Source organism: Oncorhynchus mykiss, chromosome 6, assembly GCF_013265735.2.
Source record: "Oncorhynchus mykiss isolate Arlee chromosome 6, USDA_OmykA_1.1, whole genome shotgun sequence".
In the NCBI taxonomy this organism is placed as follows: domain Eukaryota; kingdom Metazoa; phylum Chordata; class Actinopteri; order Salmoniformes; family Salmonidae; genus Oncorhynchus; species Oncorhynchus mykiss.
In genome coordinates this window covers 27,751,206-27,778,294 of record NC_048570.1, presented here as the reverse complement: position 1 = coordinate 27,778,294, position 27,089 = coordinate 27,751,206, and the positions used below count along the sequence as shown (strand labels likewise).

Here is a 27,089-nt window from a genome sequence, read left to right as displayed (position 1 = left end):
TGTATGTGACTCACCACAGTGCAGCAGAGAGGCCAGAACCACCAGAGCAGCATGAAGACTAAGAGCATCATGAGGATGAGCAGGGCGATGGCCAGGATGGTTCCATCAAACTGGGACAGACAGAGAGTGAGGGACACCGGTCAAACTCAGTCTCTACTGAGCTGCACAACAGTGCAAAGGCTGAGAACCATCAGAAAGTTCAAGTGCCTGTTATTGTGTAACTACAGGGGAATAACATAATAAGGCATCGTTTGAGACAGTTATTGGTTCCCATGAATCTTTGATGGGGTACTGCATAGCACATAGTTGTGTTGCACAGTGGTGTGGTGCATTTTGTTCTTACACAGCTCACAGTTGTAATGGTGACTGAACTGGAGATGAAACTAAGACCTTCATTCATGCTGACATAGAGGTTGGCTGCCCTGGAACACAGGTGGAGTGTAAAGAGATAGAGTGTGGTGAGGATGGGTGACAGAAATATCGGCAGATAAAGATAGAACCTGATATTCATTCAGTTATGGTAGTACTTACATTCCCTCTTCCTGTAGAATAGGGGCAGGACAGAGGAGATATGTATCTTCCACTATTAATGGCTTCACACCTAGAGGAGTAGAGGAGAACGAAGGGTCACCCATACACAAACCATAATGGTTCTGCTGTAGTCAGAGTGTAATTCAGACTGCACAGATCAAACTTCCATTTCAATCATCCGAATCCATTGACCTTTCGAGAAGTGGCGCAGATGCAGACATGTATCAGGAGCTTAGATGTAAATACTTTTTGAAGCCACTGTACATCTCTTTACTTTTTCAAAAACAAATTGTGTTACAGGCCGAATTTAAAATGGATTCAATTGAGATTTTGTGTCACTGATCTACACAAAATATAAAATATTGTCAAAGTGGAATTTTGTTTGTAGGGAATTTTAGAAATTAATGCTAAATGTAACGCTGAAATGTCTTGGGTCAATAAGCATTCAACCCCTTTGTTATGGCAAGCCTAAATACATTCTGGAGTAAAAATGTGCTTAACAAATCGCATAATAAATTGCATGGACTCATTCCGTGTTCAACAATAGTGGTTAACATGATTTATGAATGACTACCCCATCTCTGTACCGTACACATACAAATATCCATAGTCCCTCAATCGAGTAGGGAATTTCAAACACAGATTAAACCCCAAAGACAAGGGAGTTTTTTTACTGACTCGCACAAAAGAGTACCGATTGGTATATGTGTAAAAATAAAAAAAGCAGACGCTGAATATCCCTTTGGTGATTTATTAACTAGGCTTTGGGTGGTGTATCAATACACCCAGTCGCTATAAAGATACAGGCGTCCTTCCTAACTCAGTTGTCGGAGAGGAAGGACAATGCTCAGGGATTTCACCAAGAGGCCATGGTGGGAAACAAATTCACCTTTCAGCAGGACAATAACCTAAAACACAAGGCCAAATCTACACTGGAGTTGCTTACCAAGACGACATTGAATGATTCAGTTTTAGCAAAATGGCTGTCTAGCAATGATCAACAATAAACTTGACAGAGCTTGAAGAATTTTAAAAGAATAACGGGCAAATATTGTACAATCCAGGTGTGCAAAGCTCTTAGAGACTTACCTAAAAAGACTCACAGCTATAATCACCGGCGCCAAATGTGCTTCTACAAACTATTGACTCAGGGGTGTGAATACTTATGTAAATTATATATTTCTGTATTTTATTTTCAATAAATTAGCCAATTAAAAAAACATGTTTTCACTTAGTCGTATGTGGTATTGTGTGTAGATGGGTAAGGAAAAAATATAGTTAACCAATTTTGAATTCAGGCAGTAAATGTGGATGTCAAGGCTGTGGGTAACTGGTGAAAGGAGTCAGGCGCAGGAGAGCTGAGATGCATGGACAAGGTATTTAATACAAGAAAACACCAGTACAAAACAACAAAACCCGGCAACAATAATAACAGCCGTAAGATACAGCCTAACATTAAAACAACCACGCACACAAACATGGGGGAAACCAGAGGGTTAAATAATGAACATGTAATGAGGGGAATTGGGGGGAACTGAAACCAGGAGTGTAGAAAACAAAGACAAAACAAATGGAAAATGAAAAGTGGATCGTGATGGCTAGAAGGCCGGTGACGTCGACCGCCGAACGCCGCCCGAACAAGGAGAGGGACCGACTTTGGCGGAAGTCATGATAGTACCCCCCCTTGACGTGCGGCTCCAGCAGCGTGCCGAACCCGGCCTCTGGGTCGACCCAGAGAACGAGGTGCAGGGCGATCCGGATGGAGACGGTGGAAATCCCGCAGCATCGAAGGGTCCAATATGTCCTCCACCGGCACCAGAGTATCTCTCCTGCACACCGTAGCCCTCCCACTCCATGAGGTACTGAAGGCCCCTCGCCCGACGCTTCGAGTCCAGTATGGATCGGACTGCATACGCCGGGGCCCCCTCGAAGTCCAGAGGGGGCGGAGGAACCTCAGACTCCTGGAGTGGACCAGCTACCACCGGCATGAGGAGAGACACATCGAACGAGGAGTTAATACGGTAATCTGGGGGAAGCTGTAAACTGTAACAAACCTCAATCACTCTCCTCAGGACTTTGAATGGCCCCACAAACTGCGGACCCAGCTTCCGGCAGGGCAGGCGGAGGGGCAGGTTTCGGGTTGAGAGCCAGACCTCACTGCGGTGGCGGTCTGTTCTGGTTTTCTGACACCTCACTGCCCACTGAAGGTGCGTCCCAGGTCTCCTCAGCATGCCTAAACCAGTCATCCACCGCAGGAGCCTCGATCTGGCTCTGATGCCACGGCGCCAAAACCGGCTGGGTCCCCAGTACTCACTGGAAAGGGGAAAGGTTGGTAAAGGAGTGGCGGAGCGAGTTCTGGGCCATCTCTGCTCAGGGTATGAACCCCGCCCACTCCCCCAGCCGGTCCTGGCAATAAGACCGCAGAAACGAACCGACATCCTGGTTTACTCTCTCCACCTGCCCGTTACTCTCCGGGTGAAAACCTGAGGAAAGGCTGACCGAGACCCCCAGACGTTCCATGAACGCCCTCCAGACCCTTGACATGAACTGGGGACCTCGATCAGATACAATGTCCTCAGGCACCCCGTAGTGACGGAAGACGTGTGTGAACAGGGCCTCCGCAGTCTGTAGGGCCGTAGGGAGCCCGTTCAAAGGGAGGAGAAGGCAGGACTTAGAAAACTGATCCACAATGACCAGGATTGTGGTGTTACCCTGTGAGGGAGGCAGATCCGTCAGGAAATCCACAAACAGGTGCGACCACGGCTGTTGTGGAATGGGCTAGGGTTGTAACTTCCCTCTGGGCAGGTGCCTAGGGGCCTTGCACTGGGCGCACACCGAGCAGGAGGAAACATAAACCCTCATGTCCTTAGCCAAGGTGGTCCACCAGTACTTCCCAATAAGATAGCGCACTGTCCGACCGATGCCCGGATGACCAGAGGAGGGTGACGTGTGGGCCCAATAGATCAAACGGTCGCTAACAGCAAATGGAACTCTCCCACACCACCGGTGCCACCAGACAAGAGGCCGGAAGTATGGGAGTGGGATCCATGGGCCGCTCCACTGTGTAATACAGCCGGGACAGTGCGTCTGCCTTAGTGGTCTGGGAACCTGGTCTGTAGGACAGGGTGAAGACAAAACGGGTAAAGAACAGGGCCCACCTTGCCTGGCGAGGGTTCAGTCTCCTCGCAGCCCGGATGTACTCCAGATTGCGGTGGTCAGTCCAGATGAGAATAGGGTGTTTAGCCCCCTCAAGCTAATGTCTCCATGCCTTCAAGGCCTTGACAACAGCCAACAGCTCCTGGTCCCCCACGTCATAGTTTCTTTCCGCCGGGCTGAGCTTCTTCGAAAAGAAGGCACAGGGGTAGAGCTTTGGTGGCGTACCCGAGCGCTGAGAGAGCACGGCTCCTATCCCAGCCTCGGACGCATCCACCTCCACTATGAATGCCAAAGAGGGATCCGGATGAGCCAGCACCGGAGCCGAGGTAAACAGAGCCTTCAGGCGACCTAAAGCCCTGTCCGCCTCAGCCGACCACTGCAAACGCACCGGTCCCCCCTTCAGCAGTGAGCTGATGGGAGCCGCTACCTGACCAAAACCCCTGATAAACCTCCGGTAGTAGTTGTCAAACCCTAAAAACCACTGCACTTCCATAACCGTGGTGGGAGTCGGCCAATTACGCACCGCTGAAATGCGGTCACTCTCCATCTCCACCCCTGAAGTGGAAATGCGGTACCCTAGGAAGGAGACAGACTGTTGGAAAACAGGCATTTCTCAGCCTTGACGTACAGGTCATGCTCCAACAGTCGACCAAGTCGATATACACCACTACACCCTGCCCGTGCAGGCCCAGGAAAATCTTGTCTTCAAAGGCCTGGAAGACTGATGGAGCATTCATTAACCCGTACGGTATGACGAGGTACTCATAGTACCCTGAGGTCGTACGAAATGCCGTCTTCCACTCGTCACCCTCCCGGATACGCACCCGGTTGTAATTGCTCCTGAGATCCAATTTTGTGTAGAAGCGCGACCAGTGCATTGACTCGATCGCACTGGCGATGAGAGGCAGCGGGTAATTGTACCTCACAGACATTTGATTGATGCCTCCATAGTCAATACATGTGCGCAGACCTCCATCCCTTTTCTTCACAAAAAATAAACTTGAGGAGGCAGGTGAAGTAGAGGGGCCGAATGTACCCCTACCCCAGAGATTCGGAGACATTTGTTTCCATAGCCTCTGTCGTCTCTTGCGACAGGGGATACACGTGACTCCTGGGAAGTGCTGCGTCTACCAGGAGATCTATCGCACAATCCCCCCGTCGATGGGGTGGTAATTGAGTCGCCTTCTTTTTACAGAAGGCGAGAGCCAAATTGACATATTCAGAGGGGATGCGCATGGTGGAGACCTGATCTGGACTTTCCACAGTAATAGCACTGACGGAAACCCATAAACATCTCCACGAGCACTCTCCTGACCACCCTGTGAGAGCCCTCCGTTGCCATGAAATAGTGGGGTTATGACATACCAACCAGGGTAGGCCCAGCACCACAGAAAACGCAGGAGAATCAATAAGAAAGAAACTTTCTCTCTTTGTGACCCTCCTGCGTAACCATGCCCAGTGGAGTGGAGGCCTCTCTAATTAGCCCCGACCCTAATGGTTGACTATCTAGGGCGTGCACAGTGAAAGGCATATCCACAGAAACAATGGGGATCCCTAAAATATGGGCAAATGATCAGTCAATAAAATTCCCAGCTGCACCTGAATTTACAAGTGCCTTTTGCTGGGAATGCGTTGCAACATGGTCGCATGCTGTTGGACGCGCTCCTCGACCGCCAAAGGGGGGTTGTCTGCTCCTGCTGACTCCATTTATGAGGTGCGTGTTTCTGTCAAGGCTGTGGATCACTGGTGAAAGGAGTCAGGCCCAGGAGAGCCGAGATGCATGGACAAGGTATTTAATACAAGAAAAAAACAGTACAAAACACAATACTATGGTGCAGGAAAAAATACCGGTACCACAAATAAACGGGCGTAACAACATAACGCGGCAACAATAATACCAGCCGTAAGATACAGCCTAACAATAAAACAAACACGCACACAAACATGGGGGAATCCAGAGTGTTAAATAATGAACATGTAACGAGGGGAAATGAAACCAGGTGTGTAGTAAACAAAGACAAAACAAATGGAAAATGAAAAGTGGATCGGTGATGGCTAGAAGGCCGGTGAATGTCAACCGCTGAACGCCGCCCGAACAAGGAGAGGGACCGACTTCGGCGGAAGTCATGATAGTGGAGCAAAATGTCGAATAAGTCAAGGGGTATGAATACTTTCTGAAGGCACTGTATATCATTAATGATCATGAAATTACATCATCTTATTGGATTTTTTGTATTGTACTGTGACATAATTAGTGTTCACAACAGAGAGCAGTTGTAATTTCTCTTGATGGTAACTCATTTAACATACCAATCTAATATAATACAGAGATGCTTAAGGACCATACTTAAATACTCTAGTCCTGACACCAAGAGCAGAGACAAAGACAATGATTAAAAGCATAGCCTTCATTTTTAAAGAGAACCTCTAGTCTTTCTGTGTTCAACTTGTGAAATGTTGGAAAACAGATCCAGTGAGCATGGTCATCGCCCAAGACTGCCTGTTTATCCTGGCTCAGGGTCAACATACCCCTGCACTGAGGAAATCAACATGAGCGCTCCACAGCAAACGGATGACCGCTCCTCTCCTCTCCAGTAACACCCTGCAGGACGGAGGGGAGGAATTGGGACCAGGGGGAGATCAATACTGCAGCCTGCCAAGCTGAGCTCAGAGCCAACACAAACTCAGCCAGATATCCCATTCAGAGTTCAACTCAGCGGTCACCCACCTTATACTAAGCTATCAAAGGGGACTGAGAGAGCTGAGGGCCTCTTTGAAGACAGGCAGACTGGTTGACTGGCTGACTATAAAGGGCTCTCTGGTCCCTCTCTCAGGTGAAGGGTTCTACCATTTAATACCATAGGGCTCTAGATGCTGCCGCCAACAGCTTTGCTTCATGTCACAACACTTTGTTACACAGTTTACGCTGTGCGCATGATAAAAGGTCATGTAAAGTTTTACTACTGAGTGCAGACATGTGCCCACTGTTAAAGCTTACTCAATAAATCACAGCCAAATGTTATTGGTCAGCCAAATGTTATTGGTCACATACACATATTTAGTAGATGTTATTGCAGGTGTAGCAAAAATCTTGTGTTCCTAGCTCCAACAGTGCAGACCAGCCTATTTAACCAATACTGAGACAATTTAACATGACATTGCTTCTGAGAATACAATAACATGGCTGCAATCCTGACAGAGTTGGTGTAACTGAGTCAGGTTTGTAGGCCTCCTTGCTCGCACACACCTTTTCAGTTCTGCCCACAAATTTTCTATAGGCCACTCAAATACCTTGATTTTGGTGTCCTTAATCCATTTTGCCACAACTTTGGAAGTATCCTTGGTGTCATTGTCCATTTGGAAGACCCATTTGCGACCAAGCTTTAACTTTCTGACTGATGTCTTGAGATGTTGCTTCAATATATCCACATAATTTTCCATCCTCATCCTCAAGCCATGACATAATTTTCTGTAATTTTCCAAGCTGTTTAAAGGCACAGTCAACTTAGTGTATGTAAACTTCTGACCCACTGGAATTGTGACACAGTGAATTATAAGTGAAATAATCTGTCTGTAAACAATTGTTGGTAGATGTCCTAACCGAATTGCCAAAACTATAGTTTGTTAACAAGAAGTTTGTGGAGTGTTTGAAAAACGATTTTTAATGACTCCAACCTAGGTGTATGTAAACTTCTGACTTTAACTGTAAGTATTCAGACCCTTCGCTATGAGACTTGAAATTGAGCTCAGGTGCATCCTGTTTCCATTGATCATCCTTGAAATGTGTCTACAACTTGTTTGGAGTTCACCTGTGGTAAATTCAATTGATTGGACATGATTTGGAAAGACGCACACCTGTCTATATCAGGTCCCACAGTTGACAGTGCATGTCAGAGCAAAAATCAAGCCATGAGATCGAAGGAATTGTCCGTAGAGCTCCGAGACAGAATTGTGTTGAGGCACAGATCTGGGTAAGGGTACCAAAACATTTCTGCAACATTGAAGGCCCCCAAGAACACAGTGGCCTCCATCATTCTTAAATGGAAGATATTTGGAACCACCAAGACGGGGGAGAAGGGCCTTTGTCAGGTAGGTGACCAAGAACCCGATGGTCCTTTACAGTAGAGTGGCCAGACTGAACCCACTCCTCAGTAAAAGGCACATGACAGCCCGCTTGAAGTTTGCCAAAAGGCACTTGAAAACTCTCAGACCATGAGAAACAAGATTCTCTGGTCTGACGAAACCAAGATTGAACTCTTTGGCCTGAATGCCAAGCGTCTGGAAGAAACCTGGTACCATCCTTACGGTGAAGCATGGTGGTGGCAGCATCATGCTGTGGGGATGTTTTTCAGTGGCATGTACTGGGAGACTATCGAGGGAAAGATGAATGGAGCAAAGTACAGAGAGATCCTTGATGAAAACCTGCTCCAGAGCGCTCAGGACCTCAGACTGAGGCGATGGTTCACCTTCCTAGAGGACAATGACCCTAACCACACAGCCAAGACAATGCAGGAGTGGCTTCGGGACAAGTCTCTGAATGTCCTTGAGTGGCCCAGCCAGAGCCCGGACTTGAACCCGATCAAACATCTCAGAAGAAAGACCTGAAAATAGCTGTGAATCTCCCCATCCAACCTGACAGAGCTTGAGAGGATCTTCAGAGAAGAATGCAATAAACTCCCCAAATACAGGTGTGCCAAGCATGTAGCATCATACCCAAGAAGACTTGATGCTGTAATCTCTGCAAAAGGTGCTTCAACAAAGTACTGAGTAAAGGGTCTGAATACTTATTATAAATTAGCAACATTTTCTAAAAACCTGTTTTTATTTGTTTGTATTGTGTGTAGATTGATAAGGAAAATAAACAATTTCATCAATTTTAGAATAAGGCTCTAACGCAACAAAATGTGGAGGTCAAGGGGTCTGAATACTCTCCGAAGGCACTGTATCTCCATGATGATGCTCACTGGAGCAGGGCAGCATCTGTCACAGGGAGGAAGGAATGCTACCGACGTCTCTTCACTGCCAAAGTTCAGAAGGCCTGTATTTGCTGCTACTGCTTTTCCTGGAGACATGGACTCAGACATTCAGTTGCTGAACACATGTAGCTACACATTGCTCCTTTCCTACGAGGGCTGGAGCCTTTGGAGAATGTGGAGAGGTGGTAGAGGAGTGGGGGTGTCTGTGGTGATGGTCAAGGGGCGCATTGGGAGTTCTGCAGATTACAGAAGAGCGCACTGTAGGACGATTGGAATCAATCATATGAGGCCATTGACACTCAACCACAAGAAACAATGAGCCAACAGTGGCCAATTAGACATGGCGCCTGCTGTGTCTGAAATGACTGAGCTGTTTAGGGGTAAACGTTCTACTGGACAGTTGGTACACATATCCTTGGGTTTACATCTGAAAGAAGGGATGGAGGAGGGAAGTAAACAAAGAGGTGGTGTATCCTATTTTTCCTACATTTTTTCCATGTCTTCCGCTTGGGGAGTTTGGATGTTTAATTACATACAAACAATTTACATTCTGGGTCACCGTAAACCGTTCTCTTCAACACTAATTCAGAGTAGAAGACATTTGTTAGCAGTCCTCAGGTCATTTCTGCTAAGCAGCACCATACTGTAAAAGGTATAAAACCGTAATATTGAACGCAGCTGAAGACTGTACTTTGATCTGCTATCAAATTCCATAGATTCAATTCTTCATGGTCTAAACATCCCCTCATCCTCTTCCTCTCAGGCCCAGACTATATTTTATCTTTGTTTGTAATTAGAGCATGCCTTCCCACAGCTATATGTTGGCAGGCATCGGATGGGGCTGGTCTCACATGTCCATTAAGCCACTTCAAGACCACAGGGGGAACTTGGATGTGCTTCCAGGGCTTTTCCCCAGACTGCCTTGTGTGTGACACTGTTTCCCTTGATCTTCTAGCTCTGGTGCAGTCCCAGGCCGTTAAAGTACAAATGTACCCTTTATAATCAAAAACCAGTAATACCAGAAACAAATGGCATGGGCATTGTTTGGGCATAGAGAACCCCTACTGATCTCCTGAACGTAACTTTTGGGAAGCATTAAGAGACATCAATAAGAAAACATTGACTTTTACTGTGTCTAACTCATAACACCACGTCTGTCATCCATTTCCTGAGCAGTTTTACTCTTACAGCTGCAGTAAATACAACTTTGTGTGTCCTATTGCATGATTAGCAAATTCTTTACGCATTATTAACATGTCTTTAAAAACAAACAGCACACAGGTCCACTGTTTATTCATTTTGAGTTGGTGCTCCACTTACTCTTGGTGAGTGTGTCGTTGATTCGGAAACTGCACAGGACCTTATGGACATTCCGAGCATGGAGGAAGCCATTTCCTCTCACCACCACCTGGAACGTTTCTAGAGAGGTAATAGAGAAACACAATGACTGAGGAGGCATACAGCCAGTTAGAGTGTAAAACTGAACTGAATTTGTCACACCATGTGTTCAAGCTAACATCTGAGTCTATCATCTCAGCATCTCACACTCTGGTCACATTCAGCCAACAAACTCTAAACCACCATGCCCTGACCATAGTGCTTGTTGAAGATAAAATATTTTTTCTGAATGCCTTAAGAATTGAGATTTTGCTGTCAATGAGACTTCAACTGCAGTTGTCCAGACATTTGGAGATTTAGTGGCTCTCTGGAGCCAATATCACATAACGCAGAAAACCTGAAGCGTAAATACTTATTTTTACAGTGAGGAAAGTGGTGTGTTGTAAGACTGTAGAATGGACAATGACGGCGGCATTGCACATCAGATAAAAGAGAGAAAGCAATTATTTGTGTCCTTAGTACAGTAGTTTTGTTGGGACTAGGTCCAGGTTGAATCCTTCATGACAAAATAAGTTGCTGCCACTGTGTGTAGGAGATATTTACTGCACACCAGTCTGCTGGCCCTGCCAAGTCTCGTCCTGTTGTGCGCTCCAATATGAGGGGGCCTTTAAATGTCTGATTTAATGATCTGAGGCCAGAGAGGATAAATACAGGCCAGAGGTCTGTACACTTACCTCCTGCACAGATACTGGAGGGTTCCACTGCCAGGATCTCAATACAGGACTTCTTTAAGATCTGTGGGAGTAAGAGAGACATGTGGGCTTTGGGCCAAGGTCTGGCTTGTTACAGAGCATTGTGTGTTACTTTATTGAGGGCATTGGTTTAATAATATAATCCCTATACTCCTTTTACTGGCAATTACAGTATCAGTGTGTACCTGTGCACCTCATTTATAGGGTCTGCTTAATGTCTCCTGTTCTCCTCTCTGTGCTCCTCTCTGTTATTGTGTTCTGGGTGTACATCTCTCTCTATACCCCCACTGTTCAGAGAAAGTATGTGTTGTAAGCCTGAAGATCAGTTTGATTTACTGCATGCTGTCCTTCTTTATTGAGTCTGAGCCAGCAGCTTTCAGCATGCTGTTAATGGGCTCCAGATGCCAGTCAACTTGTCTGACTGACCTCTAGCTCTGTTAGAGGAACTCAGTGCCCGGGCGACAATGGCCTCTCCACGACTCTCCTTTTCTTTCCTTCCTCCGCTATTGAAATAGTTTGAGCGGATACAAAAATATAAGTCAATACCTTTGAGGTGGAAGCTATAATGAATGAATGCATACACTTGGATCCTGTTTGGGTAGACTCCACTAGCTTGGATCAAAAGCTGGGAGGTTAAAGTCACAGCAGGTTTTCCTGAAATTCTGTTTCTGGTGAGTTTTGATGGATGGAATATTTCTGTTTATTGTTTTCTTTAATCCTATTCTCCCTTGTTTCCTATTTGATTAATGTGTTAATGGATTTAGATATGTACTGCAGTGAGAATTATTGAACACAATCTCTGGATGGATGGTGCAGTGTACCTTAAAGATGCTGTTATTCTAGCCTTCCCACTGGGCACAGACGTCAGTTCAACGTCTATTTTTCGTTAAGTTATCTTCCAAAAATGTCACAATAACATTTGATTTATGTTAAAAGTTGGATGAAAAAAATATGAAATTCCCTTACCTTAATGACTTTTTGCAAATCCAATCAGTTTTTACATTGATTCAACCTTATCACGTATAATTTTTTGTTGTTGAAATGACGTGGAAACAACGTTGAGTGTTTGCCCAGTGGGTTCCTTGTGTTAGTCGTCAAGTCTGAACCTCTTACCGAATCAATGACCCCCTGCAGTGCTTCAAAGCCATCATTCACTGGGAAGACATGGTCCTTGCTATCAGCAATCATTGCCAGCTGAGGAAGAAAAAAAAAGTGTCATACAGTTCTACACAGCCACCAGCCTCTTTTCCAAATGACGTTTGGGATACAGTTTGAGACCAAGTCAAATCAGAGCACAATGAAGCAAGATGCGTCAACACACCTGTGTCTCATTGAAGTCCTTCACCCCCACGCAGTATACTGAGGCACCCAGACTCCGCGATCGGTTGGCCTGTCAGGTATTCACAGAGGAGCAAAAACAGGAAAGACTGTCGACACCTGGAATCGCACTACATCAATCAAAACACATACACTGACAACACTCCAGATAGCTACAGTCTTCGAAAAAAAATGTGCTATCTAGAACCTAAAAGGGTTATTCGTCTGTCCCTATAGGATAACCCTTTGAAGAACAATTTTTTGTTCCAGCCGAAGAACCTTTTGGAACCCTTTTTTCTAAGAGTGTACTCTGGACACCGATGTGTAGATTTGACAAATAGCTAAGAGCATTGACCTCTGGCTGACTGATATTCAATGAAAATAATTAGACGTTGAAGGAAACCATTTTTTGGCAAAAGCCTGTAGACTAGAGCCAACAGAGCCCATGAGCCAAATGTTACATTTCATGAACATCTGAAAGAAGGAGCTACGCTGACAATATTATTCAATATGAGTGACAGGAAGTTTCAAACTATTGTTGCAAGGCTCCCTGTTAAGTGACTCTTTCCCCACACATTTTGAAAGCTACTGAGAGAGATATCAGCCTCACTTCATCAATGTCTGAGTGGCTGGCCTTGCTGTCTGCATGTGTCCAGGGGTGTTTGAAAGTGATTAAAAAGCCCCAGCTTTGCCCCCCTGCTGCACCTGCACTCCCAATCCCAGCCCAGTCGGGGTTGTTAGTTCATTGGTTCCTTTTGCAGATGTGTGACGAATGACTGGGCCTTTTTAATTCACTGGGCAGATGGGAGATATAAATCTGACAGACGCTTTGACCTCCTTTCCATTCTCTGGAAAGAGGGGATCAAAGTGTTACCGAGGTGATGTACAGTATATGGTGCTGGTGTTTGATCTGTGCCCACAGTAGTGCAAGTTCTGTTTACAATTTGTGGTCTTGTCTCCCTCTCGCTCGCTCTCTCTCTTTTAATTAAATTAAATTCAAAGGGATTTATTGGCATGAGAAACATGTTTACATTGCCAAAGCAAGTGAGATAGATAATAAACAAAGGTGAAATAAACAGTTAACATTACACTTACAAAGTTCCAAAGGAATAGAGACATATATCATATTATGGCTATATACAGTGTTGTAACGATGAACAAATAGTTCAAGTACAAAAGGGAAAATAAATAAACATAAATATGGGTTTTATTTACAATGGTGTTTGTTCTTCACTGGTTGCCCTTTTCTCGTGGCAACAAGTCAAAAATCTTGCTGCTGTGATGGCACACTGTGGTATTTCACCCAATAGATATGGGAGTCTATCAAAATTGGATTTGTTTTTCAAGTTCTTTGTGGGTCTGTAATCTGAGGGAAATATGTGTCTCTAATATGGTCATACATTTGGCAGGAGGTTAGGAAGAGCAGCTCAGTTTCCAACTCCTTTTGTGGGCAGTGTGCACATAGACTGTCTTCTCTTGAGAGCCAGGTCTGCCTATGGCAGCCTATCTCAATAGCAAGGCTATGCTCACTGAGTCTGTACATAGACAACAATTTCCTTAATTTTGTGTCAGTCACTGTGTACTCTCTGTTTAGGGCCAAATAGCATTCTGGTTTTCTCAATTTTTTTTGTTAATACTTTCCAATGTGTCAAGTGATTATCTTTTTGTTTTCTCATGATTTGATTTGGTCTAATTGTGTTGCTGTCCTGCGGCTCTGTTTGTGTTTATGAACAGAGCCCTAGGACCAGCTTGCTTAGGGAACTCTTCTCCAGGTTCATCTCTCTGTAGGTGATGACTTTGTTATGAAGGTTTGGGAATCACTTCCTTTTAGGTGGTTGTGGAATTTAACGGCTCTTTTCTGGATTTTGATAATAAGCAGGTATCGGCTTAATTCTGCTCTGCATACATTATTTGATGTTTTACGTTGTACACTGAGTATGTTTTTCCAGAATTATGCATGCAGAGTCCCATTTTGTGAATTCTTGGTTGGTGAGCAAACCCCAGACCTCACAACCATAAAGGGCAATGGGTTCTATAATTGATTCAAGTATTTTTAGCCAGATCCTAATTGGTTTGTAGAATTTTTTGTTCTTTTCGATGGTGTAGAAGGCCCTTCTTGCCTTGTCTATCAGATCTTTCACAGCTTTGTGGAACCTGTGGCGCAGATGCTTAGGCTGTGGCATGTACAGTTTTCTGTGTGCTCTAGGGCAACGGAGTCTAGATGGAATTTTTTGGAACACCATTATTTTTGTCTTACTGAGATTCACTGTCAGGGCCCAGGTCTGACAGAATCTGTGCAGAATATCCTTCCTTGGTTGGGGACAGAAGCACCAAGGTGCAGCGTGGTGAGCGTACATTTTTCTTTATTATAAATGTCGCCAACAAAACAAGAAACAACAAAAAACTAACGTGAATCTTACGAGGGCTGTACAGGCCACTAACAAAGGCAACTACCCACAAAATACAAAAGTAAAAAAGGCTGCCTAAGTATGATTCCCAATCAGAGACAACGATAGACAGCTGTCCCTGATTGAGAACCATACCCGGCCAACACATAGAAACACAGAACATAGAGTTTCCCACCCGAGTCACACCCTAACCAACCAAACATAGAGAATAAAAATATCTCTACGGCCAGGGCGTGACACCAGATCATCAGCAAACAGTAGACATTTTACTTCAGATACTAGTAGGGTGAGGCCAGGTGCTGCAGACTGTTCTAGTGCTCTCGCCAATTTGTTGGGGCTCAAGCTGCATCCCTGTCTCACCCCACGGCCTTGTGGAAAGAAATGTGTTTTTTTCCAATTTTAACCACACACTTGTTTGTGTACATAAATTAAATAATTTTGTATGTTTTTCTCCCAACACTGCTTTCCATCAATTTGCATAGCAAACCCTCATTCCAAATTGAGTCAAAAGCTTTTTTGAAATCAATAAAGCATGAGAAGACTTTGCCTTTGTTTTGGTCTCTTTGTTTGTCAATTAGGGTGTGCAAGGTGAATACGTGGTCTGTTGTACCATAATTAGGTAAAAAGCCCATTTGACATTTGCTCAGTACATTGTTTTCACTGAGGGAATGTATGATAATGATAATGCAGAGGATTTTCCCAAGCTTGCTGTTGATGCATATCCAACAGTATTTATTGGGGTCAAATTTGTCTCCACTTTTGTGTATTGGGGTGACCAGTCCTTCCAAATATTGGGGAAGATGCCAGAGATGAGGATAACGTTTAAGTATAACCAATTGATTAAGTATAACCAATTGAAATTTGTGGTCTGTATATTTTATCATTTCATTTAGGATACCATCAACACCACAGGCATTTTGGGGTTGGAGGGTATATATTTTGTCCTGTAGTTCATTCAATGTAATTGAAGAATCCAGTGGGTTCTGGAAGTCTTTAATTGTTGATTCTAAGATTTGTATTTGATCATGTATCATTTCTATTTATATGTTTTTCCAAAAAGATTGGAGAAGTGGTTTATCCATACATCTCTGTTTTGGATGGATAACTCTTTGTGTTGTTTGTTTAGAGTGTTCCAATTTCCCCAGAAGTGGTTAGATTCTTGTCACGTTGTATAAATGATTGGAGACAGGCACAGGAATTTGATAAGGAGGTTTAATTCTCCACCCAAAAGATACAATATGCCATGAAAAGGCATGGGGACAAAGCCCAAAACAAACACGTACAAAAACACAGGGATGTAACCTGAACAAAAGAGTTAAAAACACACGTGATGAGACCCGCAATACACTACACGGGGCGAGACCCGCAATAGCAAATGTACAACAATACACAGGATGAGAACCGTAATAACAAGTGTACAAAACACGAAATAACAAGCATAGGTACTCACAGACCAACAGACATGGGAACACTAACCGACAAAACAATGGTGAACAGAGGGCACATATATACAATTACTATTCAGGGGGAATGGGAACCAGGTGTGCGTAATGAAACAGTGCAGTGATGCCTTGAGGCCGGTGACGTAGACCTCTGGAGCTGGTGCGCGGAATGAGCAGCATTACCGGGGGAATCCGTGACAATTCTAGTGATTCTTCAATTACATTGAGCTGATTTCTTATATGCTGTACCTTATTTTTCCATAGTGTATTTCTGTATTGTTTTAGTGATTAACCATAGTGAAGGTGTAGGCTTAGGTTTTCTGGGTCTCTATGTTTTTGGTTGGATAGGTTTCTCAATTTATTTCTTAGCTTTTTACATTTTTCATCAAATCATTTGTCATTGCTGTTAATGTTCTTAGGTTGTCTGCTTGACATTTTTAGATTTGATAGGGAAGCTGAGAGGTCAAATACTGTATACTCTTTAGGCATTCTAATGCCATGTTTACACCTTCACTATTACAGTGAAACGTTTTTTCCAGGAATGTGTCTAAAAGGGATTGAATTTGCTGTTGCCTAATTGTTTTTTAGTAGGTTCATATAACAATTTCCTTCCATCCATAGCATTTCTTAATATTATACAGATGGCTTTGATGCCTCATGATTGAGTGTTGCTCTGTTCAAGTAAACTGTGATTTTGCTATGATCTGATAGGTGTGTCAGTGGGCTAACTGTGATCGCTCTGAGAGAATCTGGGTTGAGGTCAGTGATGAAGTCATCTACAGTACTACTGCCAATGGATGAGCTGTAGGTGTACCTACTGTAAGAGTCCACACGAAGCCTACCATTGACTATGTACAGACCCAATGTGTGAAAGAGCTTCAGGAGTTGTGTTGGTTGTCTTGTCATAATTGTGTCTAGGGGGCATATCACCTCCATGTACAGTTGAAGTCGGAAGTTTACATACACTTAGGTTGGAGTTATTAAAACTTGTTTTTCAACCACTCCACAATTTTCTTGTTAATAACAAACTATAGTTTTGGCAAGTCGGTTTGTGCATGACACAAGGAATTTTTCCAACAATTGTTTACAGACAGATTATTTCACTTAAAGTTCATTGTATCACAATTCCAGTGGGTCAGAAGATTACATACACTAAGTTGACTGTGCCTTTAAACAGCTTGGAAAATTCCAGAGAATGACGCCATAGATGTAGAAGCTTCTGGTAGGATAATTGACATAATTTGAGTCAATTGGAGGTGTACCTGTAGATGTATTTCAAGGACTACCTTCAAATTCAGTGCCTCTTTGCTTGACATCATGGGCAAATCAAAAGAAATCAGCCAAGACCTCAGAAAAAAAATTGTAGACCTCCACAAGTCTCGTTCATCCTTGGGAGCAATTTCCATACACCTGAAGATACCACATTCACCTGTACAAACAATAGTACACAATATAAACACCATGGGACCACGCAGCCGTCATGCCGCTCAGGAAGAAGATGAATTCTGTCTCCTAGAGTTGAACGTACTTCGGTGCGAAAAGTGCAAATCAATCCCAGAACAACAGCAAAGGACCTTGTGAAGATGCTGGAGGAAACAGGTACAAAGTATCTTTATCTACAGTAAAACGAGTCCAATATCAACATAACCTGAAAGGCCGCTCAGCAAGGAAGAAGCCACTGCTCCAAAACTGCCATAACATAGACAGACTACGGTTTGCAACTGCACATGGGGACAAAGATAGTACTTTTTGGAGAACTGTCCTCTGGTCTGATGAAATAAAAACAGAACTGTTTGGCCATAATGACCATAGCTATGTTTGGAGGAAAAAGGGGGAGGCTTGCAAGTCAAAGAACTCCATCCCAACCGTGAAGCATGGGGTGGCAGCATCATGTTTTGGGGTGCTTTGCTGTAGGAGGGACTGGTGCACTTCACAAAATAGATGGCATCATGAGGATGGCCAATTGTGTGGATATATTGAAGCAACATCTCAAGACATCAGTCAGGAAGTTAAAACTTGGTCGCAAATGGGTCTTCCAAATGGACAATGACACCAAGCATACTTCCAAAGTTGTGGCAAAATGGCTTAATGATAACAGTCAAGGTATTGGAGTGGCCATCACAAAGCCCTGACCTCAATCCTATCGAAAATTTGTTGGCAGAACTAAAAAAGCATGTGTGAGCAAGGAGGCCTACAAACCTGACTCAGTTACACCAGCTCTGTCAGGAGGAATGGGCTAAAATTCACCCAACTTATTGTGGGAAGCTTGTGGAAGGCTACCCAACACGTTTGACCCAAGTTAAACAATTTAGAGGCAATGCTACCAAATAATAATTTAGTGTATTATTATGTAACTTCTGACCCACTGGGAATGTGATGAAAGAAATAAAAGCTGAAAGAAATCATTCTCTCTACTATTATTCTGACATTTCACATTCTTAAAATAAAGTGGTGGTTCTAACTGATCTAAAACAGGGAATTTTTACAAGGAGTAAATGTCAGGAATTGTGAAAAACTGAGTTTAAATGTATTTGGCAAAGGTGTATGTAAACTTCTGACTTCAACTGTAGGTGTTTGTCCCCCTGTGTGCTGAGAGTGTCAGGTTCTTGTCCAGTTCTGGCATTTAGGTCGTCACAGACCCGTACATGTCCCTGGGCCTGGAAATGGTTGAGCTCCCCCTCTAGGTTGGAGAATGTGTTAAAGTATGGGATTCTATTGGGGGGATATACACTTCCGTTCAAAAGTTTGGGGTCACTTAGAAATGTCCTTGTTTTTGAAAGAGAAGCCCACTTTTTGTCCATTAAAATAACATCAAATTGATCAGAAATACAGTGTAGACATTGTTAATGTTGTAAATCACTATTGTAGCTGGAAACGGCTGGTTTTTAATGGATTAAATATATACAGCTGAAGTCGGATGTTTACATACTAAAAAACTAATTTCATGTATGTTGTCATGGAAAACAAGGACATTTCTAAGTGACCCCAAACTTTTGAACGGTAGTGTAGGTAGCACACATGTTCCTGTTTTGACTAATTTAATAGAGTGGGTTAGGTTTGCTCTATGCCAAATTAGCATACCCCTTGAGTCTCTTCTGTTTCACACCCGGTAGTTTGGTGGATTTGACTACCAACTCTATGTAACCTAGAGGGCAACCCGTGGGTCAGTCTCCTCTATACCATGTTTCCTGTAGGATTACAATGTCTGTATTTTCAATTTATTTGATGAAGTCTAGGTTCCTGCTCTTTAGGCCAAAGGCAGATGCCTTCAGACCTTTCGCTCTCTCTCTCTTTCTCTTCACACAACTAAATACAATTCAATTCAAAGAGGTTTATTGGCAGGGGAAACATATGTTTCCATTGCCAAAACAAATGGAATAGACAGGTTGTGCCTACCTCCCTCTCAGCATAGTAGAAGAGGTCCTCATGCAGCTCCCCATCTGTGAGAGCGATAATGACACTTGCGGTACGGTATCCTATAAACAGACGCGAAACCTTTGATTCAGATCTAAATGCTTCCACAGAGCTATTCAAATAATCATAATGATAGACAAACAGATATACTTGAGAAATTAATATATGATGCAAGACGTACAACAGGAATAAATTGAAATATTTTTATTGAACTACACACCTTCAGAGTTTCCATAGTATATCTGCTCACTGGCCTGTAAAAGAAGAGGAATTGGATTGAAAACGGACACTGGCTAAATCTGTCCTGTGAATAAAGCAACTATTCATACTGATACAGGTGCCATTTTTTCTCTGAACCATGGTCTTTGTTCTTGAGCCAGTGTGGAGATAGATTCCAGCTCAGAGCTCAGCTAAAAGCAGACAGCTCACCCTCTGGATGCCTTCGTGCATAAAGGTGTCTCCACCTGGAAGTACCCTCTGGAGCTCCTCCAGACCTTTTCGAATCTGCTCCCTGAGCAAGCAGACCAAAAGACAGATGAGAGGGCAGTTCATACTCATCATGTATCACCCCTCACCCTGCAGAAGTCCCTACATCATTGATATAACTGCAGCTATAAAGCTATGAAAATCGTAAATTGCAAGACCTTAAAGAAGAAGTAGCTATAGGTATTGATGTAAATAGAGTCATCATAGTGATACATGTGGTTGATATGCTACTATTAAATCATACTGTCAAACTAAAACATTGGGTACAGCATTAAACTGCGTGCCTGCATGCACATAATCTTGAATGACAAGTGAGTCGCTTTAAGCCCAAAAAATAGAACTGTGAATTAATATTTAACAGATTTTATTTTGTACTGTTTTCTTGTGAAATTCAGTCTTCTTTGTAAACTAAAAGCAGACACAGACAGATATGAAATGACAAAGGCAATTGTTTTTAATAAGCACAGAAACAATCTATTTATTGAAGTGCCATTCCATTTCAGAGAGTAGTGATGGGCTTTGTGTGTGCTTCAGGTTTTAAGAGATCTTAGAGCTTAGATTTAGGGATCTATTGCCACAGGACACTGTCCAGCAGAGAGTAAGGAAATGAGTCTCGTGTAAAATGAGATAGCAGGAAGACCATAAACATTGAAAAAGTTTCAGTGCCTGTGTGGAAACTGCCTGAAGAAAGATTAGACACATATGCAACACATGATATATTATAAGCCACATGCTGAAGCATACAGTTTGCCAAAGGATTGACAGCATTGTCAGTTGAGCTCAATGTGAGGGTATTGTGATTTTTTTTATGTCTCTAATTCAATTTAACAAATCCTGCATGTTTATCTGGTTTCTGGGTTCTTGGTTCTGGTTTCTTGATAATCAACTCAGTTCAGAATCAGAAAATAGCTGACATCTTGTGCAGACGTAATACCCAAATCCTAAGAAAAAAAAGATTGTTCCCTTACCTGTCCTCTGTAAGCCGCATCAAAATCCGTCCCTCAGTAGAGAACACAATGAAGGACATGCGCAGCTGTGGACTGGAGAGAAATGAACAATACCCAGACCATGTACATTAATGTTCTCTCTGTTGTCATTTCACTAACAATCACAACAAGCAATGAAATACATCATACCCACACCATGTGTGGTTAATGGTTAATATTTGTGTTTATGTTGAATTTATCTCAAGTTTATATTCATTACAGGGTATTTCAACAATGTGGGATAAGTATTCTCACCTTATGAACTTGTGAGCCAGATGTTCCACAAAGTGATAGATTTCAACCCAGTGGTGCTGCACACTCCCAGATCTGCGAAGTGAGATGACATGTTGATGAGGAGTTTGCATAACAGAGTCTGGAGGAAATTGAGAGATTAAGGTACCGGATTGTGAAAGGGAGTCATGGGGGTCGAATTGTACTTTATCTGTAGAAAGGCAGCATCTGCCGTTAAACATTTTCACTATTATGTGGATCCTTCTCTACAGTGAGAGTGTTTGACGCAATGGCTTGAATGTGCATCAAATATGCACACCAAGCTTTTGCACTTCATACAATATTTTCTGTAATCAACTAACAGAAAGCATATTTCTACTTAACTTTGTGCTACTTCTTTTGCACATCATGCTGTATCCCCACCTAGTGTACACACTTCATCCTATCCAACCATTACAGTTTGGGATGATGTTTATCTTGGCTGCATGCAGTCTTTCCCTGCCTGTGTGTAATTGTTATACAGTTCCTCAAGCTGTCTGGCTTCACTACTGTAGCAACACTGCGGCCTGTATGCTCTTCCTACCAGAAAATAGCTTCGGAAGCACACATTCCATTTGAACACGTAACCTTGGTTGAAGAGCAACAGTGTACAGTAGTGTATAACTCTGATTGATTTATTAGATAGTTGCCATCTTTGGACTGCAACCAATGATATCATACTGATGCAGAGCAGTGACATCATTCTTCTCAGATTACTTTCAATGTTTTTATAATGCAGCCCCAGTAATGATCTTAGTGTTATTTGAGTCAGGAAAATGATCAGTCATAATACCTGCAGTACCGGTCAACAGTTTTTCTTAATTTTTTACTATTTTCTACATTGTAGAATAATAAAGAAGACATCAAAACTATGAAATAACACATATAGAATCATGTAGGTACCAAATAAAGTGTTTTGGAAGAATCTGAAGAATCTTATATTTGAGATTCTTCAAAGTTGCCTTGATGACAGCATTCCACACTCTTGGCATTCTCTCAACCAGCTTCATGAGGTAGTCACCTGGAATGCATGTGAATTAACAGGTGTGCCTTGTTAAAAGTTAATTTGTGGAATTTCTTTCCTTCTTAATGCGTTTGAGCCAATCAGTTGTGTTGTGACAAGGTAGGGTGGTATACAGAAGATAGCCCTATTTGGTAAAATACCAAGTCCATATTATGGTAAGAACAGCTCAGATAAGCAAAGAGAAACAACAGTCCATCATTACTTTAAGACATGAAGGTCAGTCAATCTGGAACATTGCAAGAACTTTGAAAGTTTCTTCAATTGCAGTCACAAAAACCATCAAGCGCTATGATGAAACTGACTCTCATGAGGAACGTCACTTGAAAGAAGACCCAGAGTTACCTTTGCTGAAGAGGATAAGTTCATTAGAGTTACCAGCCTCAGAAATTGCAGCCCAAATAAATGTTTCACAGAGTTCAAGTAACAGACACATCTCAACATCAACTGTTCAGAGTAGACTGTGTGAATCAGGCCTTCATTCCCTTTGGGTTGTGCCGTGGCGGAGATCTTTGTGGGCTATACTCGGCCCTGTCTCAGGGTGGTAAGTTGGTGGTTGAAGATATCCCTCTAGTGGTGTGGGGGCTGTGCTTTGGCAAAGTGGGTGGGGTTATATTCTGCCTGTTAGGCCCTGTCCGAGGGTATCGTCGGATGGGGCCACAGTGTATCCTGACCCCTCCCGTCTCAGCCTCCAGTATTTATGCTGTAGTAGTTTATGTGTCGGGGGGCTAGGGTCAGTCTGTTAAATCTGGAGTCTCTCTCTCTCTCTCTCTCTCTCTCTCTCTCTCTCTCTCTCTCTCTCTCTCTCTCTCTCTCTCTCGCTCTCTCATGCCCCGGGACTGCCTGGCTTGATGACTCCTTGCTGTGGAGCCCTGACCTGATCACCGGACGTGCTACCTGTCCCCAGACCTGCTGTTTTCAACTCTCTAGAGACAGCGGTAGAGAGACTCTGAATGACCGGCTATGAAAAGCCAACTGACATTTACTCCTGATGTGCTGACCTGTTGCACTCTCGACAACCACTGTGATTATTATTATTTGACCCTAATGGTCATCTATGAACATCTTGGCCATGTTCTGTTATAATCTCCACCCGGCACAATCAGAAGAGTACTGGCTACCCCTCATAGCCTGGTTCCTCTCTAGGTTTCTTCCTAGGTTCTGGCCTTTCTAGGGAGTTGTCAAAGTATTTTGTGTTCATGTATTGGGTCAGACCAGGGTGTGGCATGGGGTTTTTGTATTGTGGTGTGTTTTGTCTTGGGGTTTTGGTGTGTATGTATTGGGATTGTAGCTAGTGGGGTGATCTAGCAAAGTCTATGGCTGTCTGGAGTGGTTATCAATCAGAGGCAGGTGTTTATCGTTGTCTCTGATTGGGAACCATATTTAGGCAGCCATATTCTTTGAGTGTTTCGTGGGTGCCTGTCCTATGTGTCGTTGTGCCTGTCTCTGTGTTAGTTTACACAAGTATAGGCTGTTACGGTTTTCGTTAAGTTCTTTGTTTTGTAGTGTTTGTTATTGATTCGTGTTTTACGTTCGCTCATTAAACATGGATCGCAATCTACACGCTGCATTTTGGTCCGACTCTCCTTCTACCGAAGAAAGCCGTTACAACACCAATAATAAGAAGAGACTGGCTTGGGCCAAGAAACACGAGCAATGGACATTAGACCGGTGGAAATCTGTCCTTTGGTCGGAGTCCAAATTTGAGATTTTTGGTTCCAACCGCCGTGTCTTTGTGAAATGCAGAGTAGGTGAACGGATTATCACCCCATGTGTGGTTCCTACCATGAAGCATGGAGGAGGAAGTGTGATGGTGTGGGGTGCTTTGCTGGTGACACCGCCTGTGATTTATTTAATATTCAAGGCACACTTGACCAGCATTGCTGAAGTTGGATGAGAGAATTGCAAGAGTGTGCTAAGCTGTCATCAAGGCAAAGGGTGGCTACTTTGAAGAATCTCAAATATAAAATATATTTTTATTTGCTTAACACTTTTTTCATTACGACATGATTCCATGTGTTATTTCATAGTTTTGATGTCGTCACTATTATTCTACAATGTCGAAAATAGTAGAAATAAAACTTTTGGCTGGTACATGTCAATGTCTTTGTAATGTGTTTTTGAAGTCAGGTAAATGATCAGTCATTATGCCTACATGCCTGAGTGACTGTATATTTTAAATTAGGCCAGTCTGATGGGGCTGTAGCAATGTACGGTTGCTCTACGTCACTATGTATGCATGGCTGACAAAATGAGACGCATACTGTTTCTTTTCATGTCATTACAGTGCATGGATTTTTCTCGATTCATTACAGTTACACAGTTATTAACTTAAAGGTCCAATGCAGCCGTTTTTATCTCAAGATCAAATCATGTCAGGGTACCTTAGTGTGATTGTTTTAAATTCAAATGGTCAAAAATAAATAAAAAAATTGCTTCCCAGCTAGCACATAATGTTTCTTAGAACTTGGTGAGAACGTGGTTGTCCTGTCGTTATTTTGCAAACAACTGTAATGGAAATGTAATGTTTGTGCTTTTCTTGTAACTCATTTATGTGTTCTATTTATGTGCTGTTATATAAACCAGTTTCTGTGTTCATGCTAGTGGCTGACTGAACGAATCCCCACTATCAGTCGCTGCAATTTGGCAGTACGCCCAGACCTTGTTTTGAGAACGAGAACAAAATATCTCAGTTTCAAGGTCTTAGCTTAGAGAGAAGAAGCCTCACGCGTTCTGATTACTAGAGATGAACATACTTTGGTGTGAAAAGTACAAAGGACCTTATGAAGATGGTGGAGGAAACAGGTACCAAAGTATCCACAGGAAAAACTAGTCCTATATCGACATAACCTGAAAGGCTGCTCAGCAAGGAAGAAGCCACTGCTCCAAAAATACCATAAGAAAGCCAACCTACGGTTTGCAACTGCACATGGGGACAAAGATCGTACATTTTGGAGAAATATTCTCTGGTCTGATGAAACAAAAATAGAACTGTTTGGCCATAATGATCATCATTATGTTTGGAGGAAAAAGGGGGAGGCTTGCAAGCTGAAGAATACCATCCCAACCGTGAAGCACAGGGGTGGCAGCATCATGTTGTGGGGGTGCTTTGCTGTAGGAGGGACTGGTGCACTTCACAAAATAGATGGCATCATGAGGCTGGAAAATTATGTGGATGGAAAATTACATGGATATATTGAAGCAATGTCTCAAGACATCAGTCAGGAAGGTAAAGCTTGGTCGCAAATGAGTCTTCCAAATTGACAATGACCCCAAGCATACTTCCAAATTTGTGGCAAAAAGGACAAGTTCAAGGTATTGGAGTGGCCATCACAAAGACTTGACCTCAACCCTATAGCAAATTTGTGGGCAGAACTGAAAAGGCCTGTGCGAGCAAGGAGGCCTACAAACCTGACTCAGTTACACCAGCTCTGTCAGGAGGAATGGGCCAAAATTCACCCAACTTATTGTGGAAGGCTACCTGAAACATTTGACCCAAGTTAAACAATTTAAAGGCAATGCCACCAAATACTAATTGAGTGTATGTAAACCTCTGACCCACTGGGAATGTGATGAAATAAATAAAAGCTGAAATAAATCACTCTCTACTATTATTCTGACATTTCACATTCTTAAAATAAAGTGGTGATCCTAACTGACCTAAGACAGGGAATTTTTACTGGGATTAAATGTCAGGAATTGTGAAAAACTGAGTTTAAATGTATTTGGCTAAGGTGTGTGTAAACTTCCGACTTCAACTGTACATCTTTCCCGGAGCATATTGTTAGCTAGTCCATACAAGTCTATATTCTTTGTAGACGTAGTGCTTCGTGCTGAAAGATTAGTAATTTCCTGACATCCGATTGGTTACTGGCATTTACAGGCCCTTTCTGGAAACCTGATTGGTTAAAATACCTTGTGCCGCGCAGTACTTCCTTGTTTGAAAATATCTCCAGCGAAGAATCAACGTAAAGCGAGACAAATTTAGAAAATCTCAAAGAATATACCTACAGTGTGTGAACAAAAATAGGCGATCTCAGTTTATCAATGCGAGAAAAGCAGTGAACGAATGAAAACATTTGCCTGATCCACCAATTGAGGCAGTGGCAGTACAGGTAGTGGAGAAAAAGGAGGTAGCCTGCAGCAGCGCGTTAAGACGCAAATTAGTTGAGATGAAGATGATAACTAGCAGCGATCAACCAGACAGCAGCCAGCCAACAGTGGCTTTTATTCCACATCTCAAATAATCCAACTTGTACATGATTTGATCACCGTAGACTTCACCAACTAGTGATTCTGTAATGATAGAATATGCAGACTGCGAAGGTGATCATGATACATTTAGGAGAAGTGTTTACACTTCCTCCAGGCTGCAGGAGTGCTCCAGGAAGAAAGAAAATAAACACGCACTTAGTTTTCACTATGCTACATTTTTTTTATTTAATTTGACCCCTTTTTCTCACAGCCTGTTTGAGCTCAGTGTGTACTGGCGGCCATCTATTGTTCCACAGGAAGGTTCTCTAACCCAAACAACAGATAAACAGGAGGGCAGTGGACCAGGCCTTGAAGAGTGAGCAGCCTCTAATTTAATCAGTCCCAATGCTCATCCCTCTGTTACTAAGATATTGCATTATTGGATTGCTATATGAAAGCCAATTACCATTCACTTTGTTACTTTCACTAGTCTCCATGTCTGTTTCCCACAACTTGGACTCCTTTCCCAATAGGAATACCTCAATCACTACTGCTTAAACACACAGATCACTCTCAAACATCATTTGAGGTTTAAAACAAAACAAAAACAAACATGATAACTTTCTCCATATTGGAAGGCATTGTTTACGTTTTAGTATATCTCCAAAAAGTTACTGTTACCTGATACCCAAAATATTTTAAATGCTTGAAATATCTTTAAATCATGTCTGAAGTACAGGAAAACTTAATAGGACAGACTGACCTCTGACCTAGTGAGGCCTGATCACCCTCACTAGA

General features: G+C 42.9%; 1 protein-coding gene across 2 annotated transcripts in view; it reads right to left on the bottom strand.

Moving 5' to 3' along the window:
- The window catches only part of LOC110525650 (anthrax toxin receptor 1), a 54,822-nt gene that overhangs the window by 15,480 nt on the left and 12,253 nt on the right, over window positions 1-27,089 (bottom strand). For both annotated transcript variants that reach the window (XM_021605973.2, XM_021605971.2), the window contains 12 exons: window positions 21,062-21,133; window positions 20,789-20,860; window positions 19,764-19,845; window positions 19,555-19,588; window positions 19,317-19,396; window positions 12,075-12,143; window positions 11,867-11,947; window positions 10,736-10,796; window positions 9,984-10,082; window positions 532-601; window positions 344-422; window positions 15-110 (listed from right to left, as the gene is read on the bottom strand). In XM_021605973.2, coding sequence (XP_021461648.2) covers window positions 15-110; window positions 344-422; window positions 532-601; window positions 9,984-10,082; window positions 10,736-10,796; window positions 11,867-11,947; window positions 12,075-12,143; window positions 19,317-19,396; window positions 19,555-19,588; window positions 19,764-19,845; window positions 20,789-20,860; window positions 21,062-21,133 — 895 coding nt within the window. The remainder of the gene's footprint in view (window positions 1-14; window positions 111-343; window positions 423-531; window positions 602-9,983; window positions 10,083-10,735; window positions 10,797-11,866; window positions 11,948-12,074; window positions 12,144-19,316; window positions 19,397-19,554; window positions 19,589-19,763; window positions 19,846-20,788; window positions 20,861-21,061; window positions 21,134-27,089) is intronic.